This window comes from Kogia breviceps, chromosome 1 (genome assembly GCF_026419965.1).
Source record: "Kogia breviceps isolate mKogBre1 chromosome 1, mKogBre1 haplotype 1, whole genome shotgun sequence".
NCBI lineage: Eukaryota > Metazoa > Chordata > Mammalia > Artiodactyla > Physeteridae > Kogia > Kogia breviceps.
The window spans coordinates 88,909,501-88,927,535 of record NC_081310.1 but is presented as its reverse complement, the minus strand read 5'-3'; the positions used below and the strand labels follow the sequence as shown (position 1 = coordinate 88,927,535).

Here is an 18,035-nt window from a genome sequence, read left to right as displayed (position 1 = left end):
CGTAGACATCTGTTATTACATGCATGCATCTACGTGGATATGGGTTCTAACAGATTGAGGACAGACAGATGCACACATGAACACACACACGTGGGGATTAGGATTATGCTGAGGAATAAACCACGGAGAGATGGCTCCTGGGAAGTGGCTTTAGAATTATGTTGATATGTTCCCTGGACTAAGTAAGGTCCCTCAGGATGCTTCTCTCCACCTTCCCTACCACCACCCTGATCTCTAAGCAAAGCCAACAGGGAGACAGACGGCAGGGAGGAAGCCTGGACAGGCTGAGCAGGGAGGAGGAGTCATGCTCTGGCCTCATCTTCAGTCTTCTCTGTTTTTCTCTCTGGCTTCTATTCCGATTTCATTTGCTTTCTGCAACAGCTTCTCTTCTTTCTTTACTAGCTAAGCCATCTCTTCTAGTTTGGGTTTAGCTGCTCTCCTCATATTCTGGTGCCCCTGCTCTTCCCCCTTGAGACGGCAGTAACCCCACACCTCAAGAGAACATCTGTGTGCCCCAAGGATGTTTGCACATCATTCATTTTCTCCCCAGGCCAGCCAGAGAAGCAGCTGCCAGGAAAGTCTGGTGTGAAATCTCTCTCTCTCTCTCTCTCTCTCTCTCTCTCTCTCTCTCTCTCTCTCTCTCCATTCTCCTCCCTCTCTTCTACATCCCCAGACAAAGCAAGAAACTACCAGCTTCATAAAAACAGTGTACACTTTAATTCAGGTTGACAGGTGGGAAGAGAGCTAGGATTTGCATCCAAGGATGTCCAGATGAGAAGGCTGTGTTGCCGAGAGAGGCAGGGAGGGCAGAGAAGTTTGAATGGCCTGGTAGCAGACCTGGGCGAGGAGCAGGGGTGTAGCCACACAGTGCAATATTGCCAGGGCTTCTGCCAGGTCCAGCAGCACGTCCAGGGCCTGCTGGGCCAGACATGTTGACACCACCATGGCCCTGGACCTCACCAGGGAGTCCAATCCCAGAACCATGCCCTGAGGCCACCAGAAAATGAACCAGACACATAGGATATCAATCCAGGGACATGGCCCCCTGCCCAATGCCTTCTTCAGCCCCTTGGCTCCCAACAAACCCAGTGGCAACAAGATGAAGATGGCAAAACAGGCTGCAGCATGTATGTACCGCAAAATTTCCCATTGCCCGCTGAAGGTCACTGTGCAGAGTCCATGGGAAGTGTCACTGCCCAGCGTGATTGGCAGTGACAATAGGGCAGCCACTCCCCAAAGTCCCACACCGATCCCCAGCCTGAGGCCTGGGACGTGACCTATAGCCAGTTTGGGGCCCAGGCAGGCACGGCACCCTATCAGCAGAGCTTGGGCAAAGGCTGAGCCATACGAGACCAAGTGAGCTAGGTGGCACAGGGAGGTGATGAGGGCCCCACTTAGCCCCCGTGCCAGGATGGGCACCATAATACTGAAGAGAGCACTGCCCACAGCCAACTGCACCAGGATAGACCGGTTCTGGTAGACCTGACGGGGGAACAGAGGTCTGAGAAACGCGTAGAGGACAGCTCCACTGATCAGGATGCCCAGGACACTGACGAGGATGAAGAATGGCAGTGAGGAGTCGTCGAGCAGGACACAGGAGTGGCAGGGCGCAGCTGCTTCCACATCGGTGAAGTTATAGTCTGCATCGTACAACTCAAGAAGTTCACTCCAAATCTTGTCTTCCAAGGCCAGCTTAGTAGAGTTGTCATCAGCCACCTGGAGGACATTCTCAGAAGGGGCAATCAGAGTTACCCCACTGAAGGGTATCCTGGGAACCGAGGGCAAGAGGTGGGGAGAGAAAGACAGTGGGGATGTGGGGACTGGAAGAGCTGGATGGAGTGGGGATAGTGGGAGAGGACAAGGCAGTGCGACTCAGGAGGAGCAAAGAGTCGTAGAAAAGCAAGGGGAGGGACTTCCCTGGTGGTCCAGTGCAGGGGGTGCGTGTTCGATCCCTGGTCGGGGAGCCAAGATCCCACATGCCTTGTGGCCAAAAAACCAAAACATAAAACAGAAGCAATTTTGTAACAAATTCAATAAAGACTTTAAAAAATGGTCCGTGTCAAAAAAAATCTTTAAAAAAAAAATAAAAAAAAGAAAAGAAAAGCAAGGGAAGGGGAGTGGACAGAACTGGGAGAGCGGGGAGGGGGGAGGTCTGGATGGAACTGACAAAGATGAATGAGGAGGACCTAGAACACTGAGGTAACAAGGGGAGAAGGAAAACGAGGGAAGGGACAAGAGATGAGAGAAGGAGAGAGGTACACAGACACGAGGGGCAGACAGAAGGAGTGGTGGGGAGCAGAGAGGGAGGGGCCGTGGGCTCAGCCCCACACTCACCGGGTGCAGACAGTTCCCCATGACACTGCTGGGCTCAGGGCAGGCAGAGAGATGGGCTGGGATAGTTCTGTCAGTGGCTGTGGTTCCCAGATAAGTGTCAGGGACTAATGAAGGCCATCGGCTCTGGGCAGGGCTATGGGGCGGGCAGTGCAGGATGGGGATGCATTCAGGAAGTCTTTACCCCACGCCCACTGCCTGCCTGAGCCTCAGGACCACTTGAGGCCCTGGCCAGGGGCTTCCTGTTTTGAGGGTGGATTCCGCTGGTGGGGATCTGCACTCAGGAAAGGAAAAAGGTGGGGACCAGAAAGTGGGTATTTTCCCGAAGTTGGAAAGGGAGGCTTTCCGAAGGTGGAGAAGCCAGGGGGTTCCCAGCATAAAGGGATTCTTCAAGCACAAGGAAGGAAGAGGGGGCCAGAGGTGAAGTGTGAGGCAGAGATAAGAGAGGTGCTGGGAAGTTGGAGGGAAAGGGCAGCTGATGGCTCTCACTGCTTCTCTGTCCCCTTGAACTTGATCCAAGGAAAGATAGTTCAAAAGGGATGTGTTTGTGGGAGTGGGGTGTTAGTGGTGCTTGTGGCTGTGTCCATGTGGTGCTGACAGCCTGAGCCACGTGTGTGAGAGCAGCGGCTCTTTGTGTATCAGTCTGGGTGTAGGAATGTACTTCCCTATCTGCTCTTGTCTGTGTGTGTGGCTGTGTATTGTGTATCCTGTGTATCATATCTTAGTGCTAGGTTTTAGGCAGGTGTCTTGTGTGTACTGCTATCTCCAGGTCTGGGCGTTTCAGTGTGAGAGGAGGGAGGGCTTGGGGGCAGCTGTCAAGGTTGCATAATGAAGCTACTTCAGGGAGCGATTGGGCACTTGCCCAGCCATCTCTGGGCACAGCGAATGCATCTTCCATACCAAGCAGAACACATGACGTGGCAAGTTAAAGCAGGCTCTGGGGGACAATGGGACAGCATATTTTAAAATGGGACTGTTGCCTATGGGGTAATCTCTATTCATATTTCTGTTGGGGGACATAAAAGCTCTGGAAATGCTACACTGGCTTGGCATATTAGCAAGATGTAAAGTTTCTTGTGGTGGGGGAGAGATATTTCTCTCTGGTTGGCACAGGGAGAAAAGGTGTGTACCCTGCAGGAGGATGCCCCTAAACTGACACCTCTGCTCCTTGGTACCCCCTCTCCCCACAATCCCACTGCTTTCACGTGGTCTCTGCTCTTTTGTTCCCTCCACCCCTACCCTGCATTTTATTTCCTCACTTGGGGACGCTTAGCCTGGACACTGGGAGGGGTGAGTCATGGAGTGTCCGAGTTGGAACGAGGAGATAAACAGGGTTGGTTAGGCGACACACTTTCATTTGTCCAAGAAAGCGCGGGATGTGGTAGCGTTGGAACTGACGAGTGGTCTTTCCCACTCACACAGCGCCGCCTGGAGGTGGAAGCAAAGGTGCAGCGGGATGGCCATCTTGCTAAGATGGTCCCCTTTTCCCCAGGACTCAAGCTTCAGTTTCAGGTTCAACACGAGGTGGGCTAGAAAGGGAGTGGGGGGGGGGGGGTCGGTTGAAGTGGTCCCGGAATGGTGTTGGGGGGGGGGTCTCCTCCTTCTCCAGCACAGCCTGGCAGAGAGCATGGGGAGCGGTCAGGTGCTGTGGAATGAAAGGACTTGGCCAAAGGGGATGAACGCACTTCTGGCCCTTGGAGAGTTATATCCATTCCATACAAGATGCCCTGGGGGGAGCACGGCAAGGCACACACCACCCCTGGAGGCGGCACGTGCAGGGGGACCAGCAGAACAGCCCTTACACACACGCATCCAACAGGAGCAGGGGCGGCAAGAAGGAGGCAGCCGAAGGACACGGATAATCCAGATATATTGAGGGTTGCCCCTCTGAGATGAGCACAGGAGAGTTAGAAAGATTATAAAGATACACGATGCCCTCCCTGCTCCCTGCCCCGCGCCCCCCCCCGACAGACACACACACACACACACACACACACACACACACACACACAGAGCACAACGCCCCCTCCCCCTCCCCCCGTACAAATATGGCTTCTGTGTAATATGGACAGAGTGGTTCAGCTCGAAGAGGAAAAGTCATTTTCCCAAAAGCGGGTGCTGGGAGGCAGGGAGCCCACAGGCCTGGGGCCCTAGGCTGCCTTGCTGCTGTAAGAGGAGGGGACCCCGGGCTCTAACCAGCGGCTGGAAGGTTCACAACGGTATTACCTGAACGGAAAGGGGTGGCAGATCTGCTGGCTGCAGCTGCCCCCACCTTGCACGCCCCTGGGTTGTCAGGGCAGGAGGACATGCTGGAGGAGGGGGAGAGCAGTGCCCAGGGGCACCCTGGGTCTGAAGCAGGGCGGCCGGCTGGCGGGGAGGGCGAGCAGTCTCGTCTCTACGGCAACCGGCTCGGCCACAAGGAAGACAGAAAATCAAAAGCAGGGGTGGAGATGGGAAGGAGACAGGCAGCATCACTCCCAGCCCTCAACGCGCCGGGTACAGACTATGGGAACAAGAAGTGACAGTGGTCATTCCAGGGTCAGCGCCAGGGAGAGGCCTGGGGGATGCATAGCAAAAGGCTGTGGCACTGACTCTGTGGCTCTGAGAGGGGAAATGGAGGGGGGTTTGAATGCCCTGTGTTTTAGGAAGAGATGAGGTGGACAACTGAGCAAAAACACACCCTGGGACTGTTTTCTCCATGACAGATGGGCGCTGGGGACGGCATGGAAAATACCAGGATGGAGTAACCTCCCAGGTGAGGTACACAGCCTGCCTAGGGACCGTCAGCTCCCAAAGCCCTCCTTTACAGGAGTCCTCCTCCCACAGCCCACCCACATGCCCAGGAGCTCCTCTGCCTCTCGCTCACACACACATATGTGCACAGACACACACAGACACACACTCACATTATTCCCTTCGTTTGGGCAGGAAACAGCTCAGTGCAGTGAAGCTCCTTTTAGTATTTTTGTTGTTATGTCTGCCTGGCTGCTGAGGGAGGGAGGGAGGGAGGACTAAGGGACAGCTTCGGGAACGGGAAGGGGCACAGGGCAGCACAAGACAGGAGAGGAGTTGCTGAGCAATGCCATAAGATGAGTGGTTGCCGTGCAACAGTCCAGGGCTCGGGTGAGAGTGAAGGGCCCCTCGGCGGGGAAGCGGATGCAGTTTAGGGCCCAGAGCAGTGCCCCTCCCACAGCTGCTGGAGCAAGGAGGGGCAGCCTTGCTCTGCTATCCCTCACGAGGGAGGTTCTTGGGAAAAGGGCCTGGCTTCCTTCATTGTGGGAGGCCATCTCCGCCATCCTTCCTCTCCAAATCTGCCCCTCCTGCAAGGACCTGTGTCCTCCCCCATGGGGAAGCCCTGGGCCCCCCCACACGTGGCTGCAGGTCACATCCCCTCGGGGACCCCCATTCACTCCTTTCCTGTTGGGGTGGAGAAGGGGTGTCAGATGGTACCTGCTCCTGTGTCCAGAGCTCAAGGTGTGAGACTAACAGAGGAAAAGCCACCTCCAGCTCCTGGTCACAACCTCCCCATCCCTGGAGAAGTCCGGGAAGAGCCCCTGCTGCAGAAGATGGAGGGCTGGTGAGAGCTCCCCACCAACCTGACCCCACTTCTTTCCTGCCCTTACCCTCTCCTCATTCTCCCCCTAACACTCTGGGATTTTTTTATTTTTTGTTTTTTTTTGTTGTTATTGTTTGCTTTCCTCACCCCAGGACCCCTGCCCCTCCAGCCTGGAGACTGATTTGATTTGGGATTGTTACAAAAATAATAATAACCCAAACGCAGAGAAGCCACGGAAAGGGCTGAGGGCAACCCTCCCTCCCCCCGCCCTCCTCCCTCCCCATTCCAAACCGAGTACAAAACCGCACCCAGAGCAGACATTCTGTACAGGGGGGTCGGGGGGGCTGGGGAGCAAGCGGGAGGGGCGGCCCTGGGGTCGCTCTGTACAAGTCCAGGTTGGTGATGGCCCCAGCAGTCCCCACGGGGTCCTTGGGGGGCTGCCCCTAGATGAAATATTCCTTCTTGTCGTCCCCGCCCGATTGCCCGCCTTCTGCGTTGATGATGGCTGTGTCCGCATCTGGGGCATCGTCAGAGCCTTTTGCCTCGTGTGTCAGGTAGGTTCCTGGGGAGAGAGAGAGGCTCCTTTTAGGAGCAATTTCCAAACCTCTGAAGCCCCTCTGTCCACTTTCCCACCACCCACCCACACCTTTGCTTCTGTAATTTTCTCCTGCCTAGAGCTTTCTTCCTCCCCACCTGCCCTAATTTGCATCTTGCTGCCAACATCCAGTCACCTGACCACACCTCCAAGAATTAATGAATCCTGCCTTTAATTAGTCTGATCTATAATACAGGCCAAAAAAGAAATGGTGTGTGTATGTGTGTGTATATGTGTGTGTATGTGTGTATATATGCGTGTGTGCATGTAAGATGGTGATAGGGAAACTGCTAGGTCAGCTCCATGACAACGAACCTGAGATCTGGCTAGCATTTGCCCAGTCCACGTAAGTCCAGCAGCTGGCTAGAAGGAATAACAGAGGGGGAAGATCTGAGAGGAAGGCATGTGAGGAGAGGGGAGGGAGAGATGGCATGGATACAGGAGAGGAGAGGAAAGTAAAGGGGTGGTGTGAGGACGAGGCACAGGGAGACCAAAGGACAAAAAACATGAGGCTAAACAGAAAGGAGGAAAGTGCGGGAGGGAATGGGAAGAAGATGCAGAGTTTCGGCACTTCTGTGTCTCATGGCAGGAGACCCTGGAGGCAGAGCCCCACGGGGGCAGCAGTTGACTGAGTGGGAAGGTTTGATTTTACTTGGATGGTCGCCAAGTGATCAGGCTCTACTGGGGGGTTGGGGGTGCTCAGTCATCACAGGGTTGGCTGTGTTCTTTCTTCCTCAGACTCTCCAAGGGGCCGACTGAGTCTCCAAAGGCCCTTCCTGCAGCCTGCTCCTACGGCCCCCCACCCCCACTGATCTCCCTACCCACTCCCAGTTCCTCCTGATGCTTCCCTCGTGCCTCTGACCTTTGTGCCGGATCAAGTAGTGGCCAAGGAAGATGAGCAGGATGAGCAGCAGGAAGACGATGAACGCTACGATCCCACCAATGACGGCGTGGTAGGTGCTGGCAGATGAGGGCACCGGACTGGGGTCTGGAGGGGGCGCGATGCACACAGTCAGATCTGGGGAGAGCCTTTATCTTACAGCATTTCTGACCTGGCCACGGATCATCTTACACAGCAGAGAACGTGGACTAACATCAGGAGAATGGAGAGGCATCATCCAGCACAAAGGGAGATGTCCTATTTTGTACCTACTTTCTTACAGACTATCTGGAACATAGTAATTGTTTTTGTTTGTTTGTTTGTTTTTGCGGTACGCGGGCCTCTCACTGCTGCGGCCTCTCCCGCTGCGGAGCACAGGCTCCGGACGCGCAGGCCCAGCGGCCATGGCTCACGGGTCCAGCCGCTCCGCGGCATGTGGGATCTTCCCGGACTGGGGCACGAACCCGTGTCCCCTGCAGCGGCAGGCGGACTCCCAACCACTGCGCCACCAGGGAAGCCCTAGTAATTGTTTTAAAATAATGTCATCATGAATAAATAGATATATCTGCTCACACTTAACCTTTTAAGTTGAGTTCGTGAACCTGAAGCTTGACCTTGGTCAAAGATCATCACTTTAATGTCTAAATCATCTCTTGTTCTCTCTCTCTCTCTCCCTCCCTCTCTCTCTCTCTCTCTCTCTCTCTCTCTCTCTCTCTCTCTCTCTCTCTCTCTCTCTCTCTCTGTGTGTGTGTGTGTGTGTGTGTGCATATGGTGTGTCTGTCTGTCTCTTTCTTTCAATTTCTGGGTTATCAGAGTATTTCTTCCCTATCCCCCATGCCCTCTTACCCTCCCATCTGATTTATATTCTGAGCTGGCCTTTCCAGGGGGGCTTCTCACCATGTTCACCCATTGTCCTGATATCAGATAGGGAAGGAGAAGTGAAAAACTGATGGAGCCAGGAATAGGCACTTTGAGAGCACCTTACAAAAGACGATGGACTGTGACTCCCTGTATAAAGAACAGTGTTCCTTCTTGGCAGGGGAGCTTAGAGTTCCAGCAAGACGCAATCCTCCAGCAGGTCTCATCAGAGAGGTCTGGGACTCCATCTTCACTTCCCCACCAACCAAAGGTTTTGTGGGAAGGACAAAGACTGAACTGCTTCCTCCCATGATGGCAAGGCCTCGGCCACTGGATATAGAGAATCTGTCCTCCATAGCAGCGTCTATACAGGATAGATTCCCAAGCACAGGCTTGGCCAGGCATGCGAAGGAGAGCCGCAGCCTTAGTCAGAGTTCCACAGATCTGAGGAGACAGTGCACAGGCCCAGGACACAGTTCTGATGTGTCCCAAATTACATGAGCTGTAGTTGCGGCTCTCCCACCCATGGGAGAGCTACTGTTTTTTTATAGACTCAGCTTGAGCCTTGATGCCTCATTGACTCCTCATACATTTTGTTTCTCCTACCTTATGTCTCCTCAGGCTTGACTGGACCAGCTTTTTAGTTCCTTGCCTGTCTCAGCCTTATTTGGAAAAAAAACTTATGCTCTGGTTTTTATGCTCTGCTTGGGAGGGAGGGAGAAGAGGGTCCCCGGGGCTCTATGATAGGAGGGGTGGGTGTGATGTTGTAATCTGGAGGAAGCACAGTGAGGTTATCCACTGTTCTGCCTCTTCTCTCCCCTCTCCCCCCACCCCCGGGGAGAATGTGAGACACAATCCACATTAAAAATCAGTCCTGGATAATTATCCCAGAGGCTATGGGAATGTAAATTCCCTAGAAGAGCATAGGTCTGCAAGACCAAAATGAACTCTGGGGTCATCAGTTACATGTCACTGTCTCTAGGTAGAGCTCCATTTAATTTCACTCCAGGTAGTTGGGAGTCAACACGGTTTAGGATGATTTCGGGAAGGAGATGAAGTAACTCATTCTACCACCAGGCGTCAGCACTGGCAGCAGATGCAGTCAAACAGGACAGCGCTTTCTAGCACAGGGTGGGGAGCGGGGGTCAGCAAGAGACCAACCACAAAGGCACAGGAATTTTCTCTCACTGCCAATCATCATCAGAGATCTGGGGGCAGACACAGGACCTCAGTGCATTGTCCTTGCTCCTGGCACCCTACAATAGCTTTGTTTGTTGTGCTGAGGCAGCTCCCACATGCTGAGGTCTGCTCCTGGAGTTGGAATCACCCCATGTAGACACTTTGGTCCCAAGATCTCTGATCTCTTATTCCTGGGAGGCCTGGCTGCTATCCCTACACTGCTTTAATGGGCATTTCACATACGGGAGTCTCTGATGTTCCCCTGACGATGCATTTCCCCTGCTCTGAGGAAAGGCTTATTAAGGCTTTCTGGCAGGACCCCTCTGCTGTTGGGGTCTTCAAAAAACCTCCTGCCAACTCTGCATAAAGAGGCCTCTGTCCTAGCCTGTCACTTCTCCTGAAGCTGGATTGTGTGGTCACACCTTTGGGAAGAACTTCAGAGAAGGAGCCTCATCTAGTCTCTCTAGAAAATATAGCATCTGAAAAAAGATTCTGACTGTCTCTCAGCATAGTATGAACTTATCTCTATTTTCCACCTGGATTCTGTATAGTGTGTCCAAGGTCTGCAGAAACAGAGATGACAGCAGCAGAATGCATCCTGTACTAGTCACAGGAGAAGCAACTCTGAGGACAGACTGTTGCAAAGGGAGATGCATCTACACTCACACTTGAGCAGCTCTGGGGTCTCTACACACAGAATTCTTATTCTCGTTGCCAGGTGAGTGCAGGGGCTGGAGGATGGTGTTGCCTGGGTCACCAGTGCTAAACAAAGGCAGATGAAAGTCCACCATTCCACTGATTTTTCCTTATTCCACATTCTAGGATGGACCTAGAGCCTAAGTCCTCAGGCCCTCTGGCGGTGGGCTGTTGCCCTACTAGTCCACTCCCAACTAAGGTCTGGGGATGCTATCAGGAGATGGAAAGACCAGGGTACCAGATGTTAGAGGAGAGGAGAAGGGGTTTGCTGGAGGAGACCTGCGGAGGGCTCACCGTTCACATTGAGAGTGTAGTAAGCCTTGTAGCTGCCCATGTTGCTGGTGGCTGTGCAGCCATAGGTGCCACTGTCACTCTTGTTGAGGAAGGGGAAGATCAGGGCGCTCTCCTGGGTCATCTTTAGCGGCGGCACACTGCCCTCCTTCTCCCATAGGTACTGCTGGGGGCTGTTGAGGCAGAGAAATCGAAGTGTTGAGAAAAGAGTAGGGCAGGGAGCTAAAGAAGGACATAACAAAACAAAACTGGGACCAAGGAAGTCAAGGACAGTTTGATGAAGGCTTGAGCAGTTATAAGGGCCAGAGACACTGAGCTGCTCAGAGGCAGGCGAAGAGTGACTCCTTGGGGTTCAGTCTGGGGACGAGGAAGATTGCCTAGCTTGTATCTAACTGTGACTTGGTTCCTTACAGGAACCTCAGGGGCTCAGCCAGGGGGCGACGCCTCCCCACTTCTGCTGCTTTGCAGGAGAAGCAGTCAGAGGATGGGTGTTGTTAGACAGTGTCAGGGAATATGAGAGGCTCAGACAGTACGAAGGAGATGGGAAGACTTTAGGCAAAGTCTTAGTCTGTAGAGGTGTATTACAATCCAGGAAATGGATCTCCTTACGTGGGATTGCCACGCCCCTCGCAGTGCAGCAACAGCTTCTGGCCCTCACGGGGATGCGGAGGGTCTGGCCTAATCTTCGCTGTTGGTGTGTCTGTGGAGAAGGAAATGGGGTCAACATGAAACTCAAGGTCACCTCGATCTCAGAAATCATCCAGTTATGCATTTCAGCCGCCATCCCTAAAGGCCTAGGAGCCCAAGAGGCTGTGAACAAAGACCACCCCCCAACCTCTGTGAGCAAAGACCACTATTGCTGTTGGGTGTTTGAGGGAGTCATATGGCAACCTTGCAGAGGTAGAATTATGGAAGATCTGTCCTTGCTGGGGACCCAAGGGATGTCTTAACAGAGAGCTGAGAAGAGGGGGCGGTCACTGGATCATCTGTGCCTAGCACATAAATGGGACTTAATACATATTTCTGATGGAACAAATAAACTTGAATTTGATCACTGATTGAGTTCACAAGCTCTCCATCCTCTCTGCAAGGGAGCTTAAACAGGAAGCAATGCTTTAATGAAGAACATCATTTTTAGTGGCTGGTCCAAAAATGAAGTGAGAGCTTTGAAACAGCAAGAGATGGAGGTCATATTTTGGCTGCAAAAAGGCCCCGATGCAATATAGATGGGTTCTGGGAAGGAATGATGGCATCTGCCACCAATGCCGAAGGGCTGCTTAGGAGGCTGGGTCCAGATGGCCACATAGAACAATACAACCAGATGCCAGTTTAGAACAACAGATAAAGAGGCCGAGCTTCCCCTAAGGAAAGAGCCAACCTTAACATCCGGTTAATGAACATGTTTCAGTCCAATCAAACGGGACAAAGAGAATCAGGCCAGGTGAGAGAATGGGTGTTCCAGGGCCGCACAGCCAGAGAAGCCTCTAGTGCAGCACCTGGAGTATAGCATTTGTTGACTGACTGCTGATCACTGCCAGATGGTCCAGTACCTAACAGAGAAGTCTTTGGGGCTCAGACAGGGGAGGGCCTTCTTTAGCCCTGACCAGGGACCAGGCCCTGGACAAGGAGCCCAAGGCCAGGGGCTTTACATTCAGAACTAGTAATCAGAGAAACACCTTATAGCAATACAGAACTTTGAAGTTTACAAAGTTCTTTCATTATATAGTGTTTCATTTATCCTCATGAAAATTCACTGAAGTAAGAAGGGGCCACTTTGAGATTAAATGCTTTGGTGAAAGTGACACAGCTAGTAAACAGTGGCTCTGCGGCTAGAATCCAGAGTGTCTGTTTCCAGATTGAGAGTCTGCTAAACGGACAGTGACACCACCCCAAACCTACCTCATGGTCAAGTTTCAGCAATGGGTCTAGCAATTGATTTAAAGAGCACTGAAGTCAGGCCTGGATCTTCCATAAGGAAGAGATGAAAGGTTTTTTGAGTTATTTTAGAAAAACACCCAGCCTTTAGATAAGTTAGGACAAGAAGTACATTCTTTTATAACTCATTATCTTCTGCCTTTCTACTTCATTTTTATTCCCTTGAATTTTCTACTCAGAAAAGTTCTTTTTGAAAATTTGTAAATTTCCTCAGGTGAGTGGGTCGTTTCCCACCCATATTCAAGGCAGATTCCATAGAGGGATGAGGATCCTTGGAAAGGTTGAGAGTAGTGATTTTGACAGTGGCCATTTCAGGTCAGAATCCCAAGAACAATCATAGACCTGGGGCAGACTAGTAGGGGTTAGCATAGGGAGAAATCTGGGAATAAAGATGCCAGAGAGAGCATGTTTTCCTACTACCTCTTTTCTTGAACTCATAGTATGTTAGACCAAGAAGAAGCTTTTGTGATTCCATGTCCATCTTCTCATTTAGCAAATAAAGAATCAAGCTCAGTGGGGTAATTTCCTTAACATCACTCAGCTAGTAAGCAGTGAAGGGCAGACTAGAATCTGTTTTCTAATTCTTGATTTGCTACAGTTACTTCTACAATTTACAATCTAGATGCATAACTCTGGCCTAGCCCAGGAGATGGTAAATTTACCTATAGGGCCAAATCCTGCCAGCTACATGTTTCTGTAAATAAAGTCTTATTGGAACACAGCTACGTTCATTTGTTTACATATGATCTATGGCTACGTTCCTGCAGCAACAGCAGAGTTAAGTAGTTGAGACAGAGACCACATGGCCCTCAAAACCTAAAATGTTGACTATTGGGCCATTCATAGAAAAAAGTTTGCTGACCCTTGGCCTAAATCTGGCAACTCTTGTCTTTTTTTTTTTTTTAACCTATTTACTTATCTGTGCCTGGTGCTTCATATACAGTAACCCGCACATTTCTTTTCCCCACTCCCCATCTCATACCAGATCACAAGCCCATGACATACATAAAACTTCAATGCGTTGAGCGGTGGATCTGTCAGCTCCCTTTAGAGATTCATGGTTCACAGAGCATACAATGTCTGCCCCATCGTCCTCCCGGGTGACCTGGAAGGTGACTGAGCTGCTCACGGTGAAGGTTTTGCCATTGGGATCTTCCTGTATTCGGGTTGGTTCCCCTAGAGAGCAGAAACAGACACATACTCGCACACACACGTAGACACAGAGTGAGCCCTAACATGCAGAGATTGTGTGGGCCCCACTGTAGACATACAGATGGTGCGTCTCAACTTAGGCAGACTTAGGAAGTTGTGAAATGGATATGTACACACAAGGAGGATGGAGTCCCCAACGCACGCGCGCACACACACACACACACACACACACACACATGACTATACACAGAATATCTGTCATTCCCCTTTCTTCTACACCATGCCTTATGTGCACATACACAGGCTTATAGACATGTGCCCCTCACTCCCTCTCTCCTTCCCGCTGTCCCAGCACGACCTCCTCCTGTCACTCCCAAGGCAGGAGGAACTTACCATGAAGCTCTTGGTCACCCTTCCTCCAGGTGAGCTGGGCTGCAGGTTTGCTCCCAGAAGACTGACAGTTTAGGGTAGTTGTATCCTTTTCCCGTAACGATGACTTGTAGCCAGTGATTATGGGCTTCTGTGGGATTCCTGCCATGGATAGGGGATGGCCAGGATAGGAAAGAAAAGCACCCTGAGGTCACACCTCATCTCTCCCTGCTGAGACAGACTCTCTGAGGGTTAGGATATCTGAGTTCTATTTTGGTTTATGATGGGCAGAAGGCTAGAGAAATTATCTCTCTCTTTGATAAGAGAAAGACCACCCTAGGGGGAGGAGATATGGTGGTGGGAGATTTACCATACCTGAGATGATACATGACCCAACAACCCAAAAGCACAACTGGGTGGCCACAGACATATGTGAGGCTCAGGGAAGCAAAGAGGGAAACTGAAATGTGGGATCAAGATGAGAGCATGCAAACAACTGGGGTACTCATCTTGGAAATTATAATCATACACTGCACATACTTCTCATGTTTCCCTTACACAATCTTGGGAGGTAAGTGGAACAGACACTATCATCCTTTTGTTACAGGTTAGGAAAGTCAGGCTCAAAGAGAGTAAGAGATTTGTCCCAGAGCAAACATTAAGTAAAGGAGAAGATTAGACACCAGCACTCTTTGCATTTCATTCCATTGCAACGGAAACACACGCTGAACTTTCCCAAAATGCTTGGAGACTTGCTTGGCTCTAGGCTGCTTCAGGGGCCCACGCAGGGAGATTTGTTTGCAAGGAATCACGCTGTGGAGACACTGGGGTTTGGGGGCCTCACCGAGCACAGTGACGAGGGACTTGGCGGTTCTCACGGGCATAGTGAAGATGGAGCAAGTGTATTCACCCTCGTCTGCCAGGGCCACGTTGCTGATGCTGATGCTGAGCTCATGGGGCGTAGATCTAACCAGCTGAATCCGATTATCTCGAAGGGCTGGGGGAAATTGGGAGAATTGGAAGCAAGGCTTTTACTGGTGACTCATCTCTATCTTCCAATCCCAGGCCAGTTTTTTTTTTCAAGAAATGGTCTAGTGTGGTTTGGGGCAGGGGAAAAAAAACTGCTCCTGAGTTTGAGTAGTGTTTAGTTTATTCAGTTACTTTCCTGGGCCATTGGGCTCAATAGCCTCAGAGATACTCAGAAAAGTAGATTGGATTTGTGGGCTACGTTGGGGCAACACTGACATCAGCTGTCTCTTAGGGCACCTTTGAGGTGAGTCACTCCAGGACCCTATAAGACCATGCATGGCCTAGGTCAGAGCTGTAATTATGAAGTTTCTCTGGAACCAGCTGAGGAGCCCATGGGCTGTTGCTTCCCCAAATAGCATCCCTTCACGTTTCTCAGCATCTGGACTACAGGGACATTTCCTCTCAGCTCTGCAGCCCTCTTTCCCAGCCCACGTTTCCCATGGAGGCAGATAACTCGTGGGACACTACCTCTCTTCTCCCCAAAGTAGAGAGTCTGCTGGGCAGGGTTAGACCATTGCAGGGATGAATCCTCATGATCTTTGACTTGGCACTTGAGCACCACGGTGCCACCAGCCACCACTGTCTCATCAGATGTCCAGGGCTGACTGTCTGCAGGAGTAGAACTGGGTTAGTTTCCTAAGGCAGCACTAGCCCCTCCACCCATTGCTGGGCCACAGTCCACCTCATCTAATTCAGACCATCCAAGGCCCACGTCTCTGTATTCTCTTAACGCATCATGGGGGAAGGAATAGAGGTGGGGGTAAGCCAGGGAAAGACAGGCCTTACTTCCTCTTTCTTTGAATGCACAGAAAAACAGTCACTTGTTGAATATTTGCTGAATGAATTGACAGGGCCACAAACATTTAGAGGGATAAAGGCACCCCCAACCTAGACATACCACTCCCCATGTATCTTTTCTGATAGAGTTCTACCATTCACCTTTGAAAACACACATACAAGTCTGTCATTCTGTTTTACCTTCCTGCCACCACCTGCATATAAGAGCAAGAACAGAAGTGGTTGTAATAATGCCCAAACTAAAAGCAAAGAAAAGGCCAACCCCCAAGAATGTGGGTTGCACATTCATTTACACAAGAGGTAGCTGATAAAACTGCAAAATGAACAAAAAAGATTTTTTTAAAAACCTAAAACGTTTTGACACAGACTTTTCAATTCCTCCAACAATAACTTCCCTTCAATCATCAGCTCCCTTAACATATTCCTTTCAGTATCAGTACTACCCGCCTCCCAAATCAACACACAAACCAAATCACTATCCTGACATTATTTTAAAGAATAATGGATTAAAGTTTTCCCTTCCATGTGATAGAAATATGGTTTCTAATCCCTCTCTACTTAGTCAAGTTAAACAAAAGAAGGACTAGTAAGATGTCGTGAGGATGAGTCATTTGAATCCCAAATGTGCCTTCTAATCAGACCTAGCTGTGAGCCCCTCAGTCTGTGTGACACTTGCTTCCTCTATCCAGTTTTGTCCCATGTCCCCCAAAGCATGGATTCTGATTCCTAATATTGATTCCCTCATCTTCAGGTCTGACACCCTGTGACCCAATGGCACTGACCTCTGCAGAGCTAAAATAACACCTTCTAGCTCTGATTCCTGAAACATCCACACAATTTCTTCTATGGTACTAAATTACTTAACCAGCATTGTCGCCTGTGAATCAGAAACCAAGAAACGTACTTCCAACATTCCCTGATTGAGCAATTTAAAACAACCCCCATGTTCCCCATGGCACCAACCTTACCCCTGCCCTATCTGCTTATTCCTGTCTTTCCTGGTCACCAGAGCTCCATTTCCAAGGAATATTCAATGAGCGTTCCTAGCAGAGAGGGGTCCCTGAAGAGTGAAGGTGGCACCTGCCGGAGGTGACACCAAACACCAACGCTTCTGAGTGGCTGTCTCCAAATTGGAGCCCAAAGCCTGGATGCTAGTTTTAGTGTTTAGAACCATAAAACTTAGAACGGACAGGGATCTTAGGGATCATGGAATCCAATTCCCTCATTTTACAGATGTAGACAATGAGGCAATGGAGGCGAAGTGATTGCTTAAGATCATTCTACTGATCAGTGATTGGAGTTAGGACTAGAATCCCAACTCTCAAGGCAGTGCTATTTTCACTGGAATGCGCCTCAAGTAATCATCTAACTTGAGAATCAAAACTATGACTTTAATGTTAGCAAGCCAGAGACTGAGCTGGCTGAATAAAGGTGGAAGTGATGTCTTCCTTAAATATCTCAATGAAACGTTTGGGAAACCTATCATTTACTGCTAGCCATATACCGATTTTTGACTGGTAATCCCATTGTCCCTGGTTCCTTCTGAAGAATTCTATCTTGATTGTGTCTTTCCAGAACCTCTTTATTCCAAGTAATACACTCCTCCTGGAATCATTTTATTTTTGGAAAAAGGTGTAAGGGATACAGAGGTCCCTGTACCGGAGTGAGGGAAGGAGGAGTAGGTGCCAGAGGAGTTGGTGGTGTAGAACTAAGTACTAAAATGTCAAATGGAGAGGGGGAAGAGTTGTGTGGTAATGAGGGGAGTGAGAACACAGGGTGGAGGCAACATGAGTGGGAGATGATGTGAGGATGGCGGAGGGAACTGCGGGACATTGAGATGAGGGGGCCTGGATTCTCACCTTGACTGGCCAGCATGTCAGGGCTGCTCCAGACTGTGGAGCTCATGGCCTCTTCGAGTGGAGCCAGAGTCCCCAGCTCCAAATTCTGCTCTTGCCAGTAGCCTGGGGAGAGAGTCTCCATGAAGGATGAGCCCTACATGTAAGCTGCTACCGTTTGGGATCTGTACTTTCATTGTTGGCGATGGGGGAGAGGATGGCCCCTGTGAAAAGCAGGTTCACCAGGGTACCTAAGAGAAGGTGGCTTTCTCACAAAAGGGGGAGATTAACTCAAGTCCTGAAAAAGGAAGTGAAGTCTTCCTCCGAAGGGGTGAATTAAAGGAGGAGGCTAAGCTTTAGCAGTCAATCACATAATGTTAGAGCCAACAGAGATCTTAGAGGTCATGTGGTCCAGTTCTCCCAGTTCACAGGTGAGGACACTGACACCCACTAGGGTTAAAAGTGACTTGGCAAAGGTCATACAGAAACAGGAAAGATAACCAAAGACTTTTCATTCCTGTTCCGGGATTC

At 50.6% G+C, this 18,035-nt stretch overlaps 2 protein-coding genes across 3 annotated transcripts in view; both read right to left on the bottom strand.

Annotated features, from left to right (window-relative positions):
• Positions 1 to 694: 694 nt before the first annotated feature.
• ACKR1 (atypical chemokine receptor 1 (Duffy blood group)) lies at positions 695 to 4,138 on the bottom strand. Its single transcript, XM_059077271.2, is given in 5 exon segments — positions 695 to 1,728; positions 2,335 to 2,467; positions 3,591 to 3,715; positions 3,718 to 3,882; positions 3,885 to 4,138. Coding segments are annotated over 5 exon segments (1,566 nt in total). The 5' UTR covers positions 4,044 to 4,138; the 3' UTR covers positions 695 to 744.
• A 46-nt stretch (positions 4,139 to 4,184) lies between these two features.
• The window catches only part of CADM3 (cell adhesion molecule 3), a 32,097-nt gene continuing 18,246 nt past the window's right edge, over positions 4,185 to 18,035 (bottom strand). Inside the window, exons 2-10 of one of the 2 annotated variants that reach the window (XM_059077057.2) lie at positions 17,529 to 17,630; positions 15,340 to 15,480; positions 14,687 to 14,839; positions 13,867 to 14,004; positions 13,327 to 13,497; positions 10,996 to 11,086; positions 10,390 to 10,559; positions 7,345 to 7,470; positions 4,185 to 6,449 (exon numbers count right to left, since the gene is read on the bottom strand). In XM_059077057.2, the coding sequence (XP_058933040.1) occupies positions 6,331 to 6,449; positions 7,345 to 7,470; positions 10,390 to 10,559; positions 10,996 to 11,086; positions 13,327 to 13,497; positions 13,867 to 14,004; positions 14,687 to 14,839; positions 15,340 to 15,480; positions 17,529 to 17,630 (1,211 nt within the window). In that variant the 3' untranslated portion in view covers positions 4,185 to 6,330. The remainder of the gene's footprint in view (positions 6,450 to 7,344; positions 7,471 to 10,389; positions 10,560 to 10,995; positions 11,087 to 13,326; positions 13,498 to 13,866; positions 14,005 to 14,686; positions 14,840 to 15,339; positions 15,481 to 17,528; positions 17,631 to 18,035) is intronic. The other variant, XM_059077027.2, reaches the window with a different exon arrangement.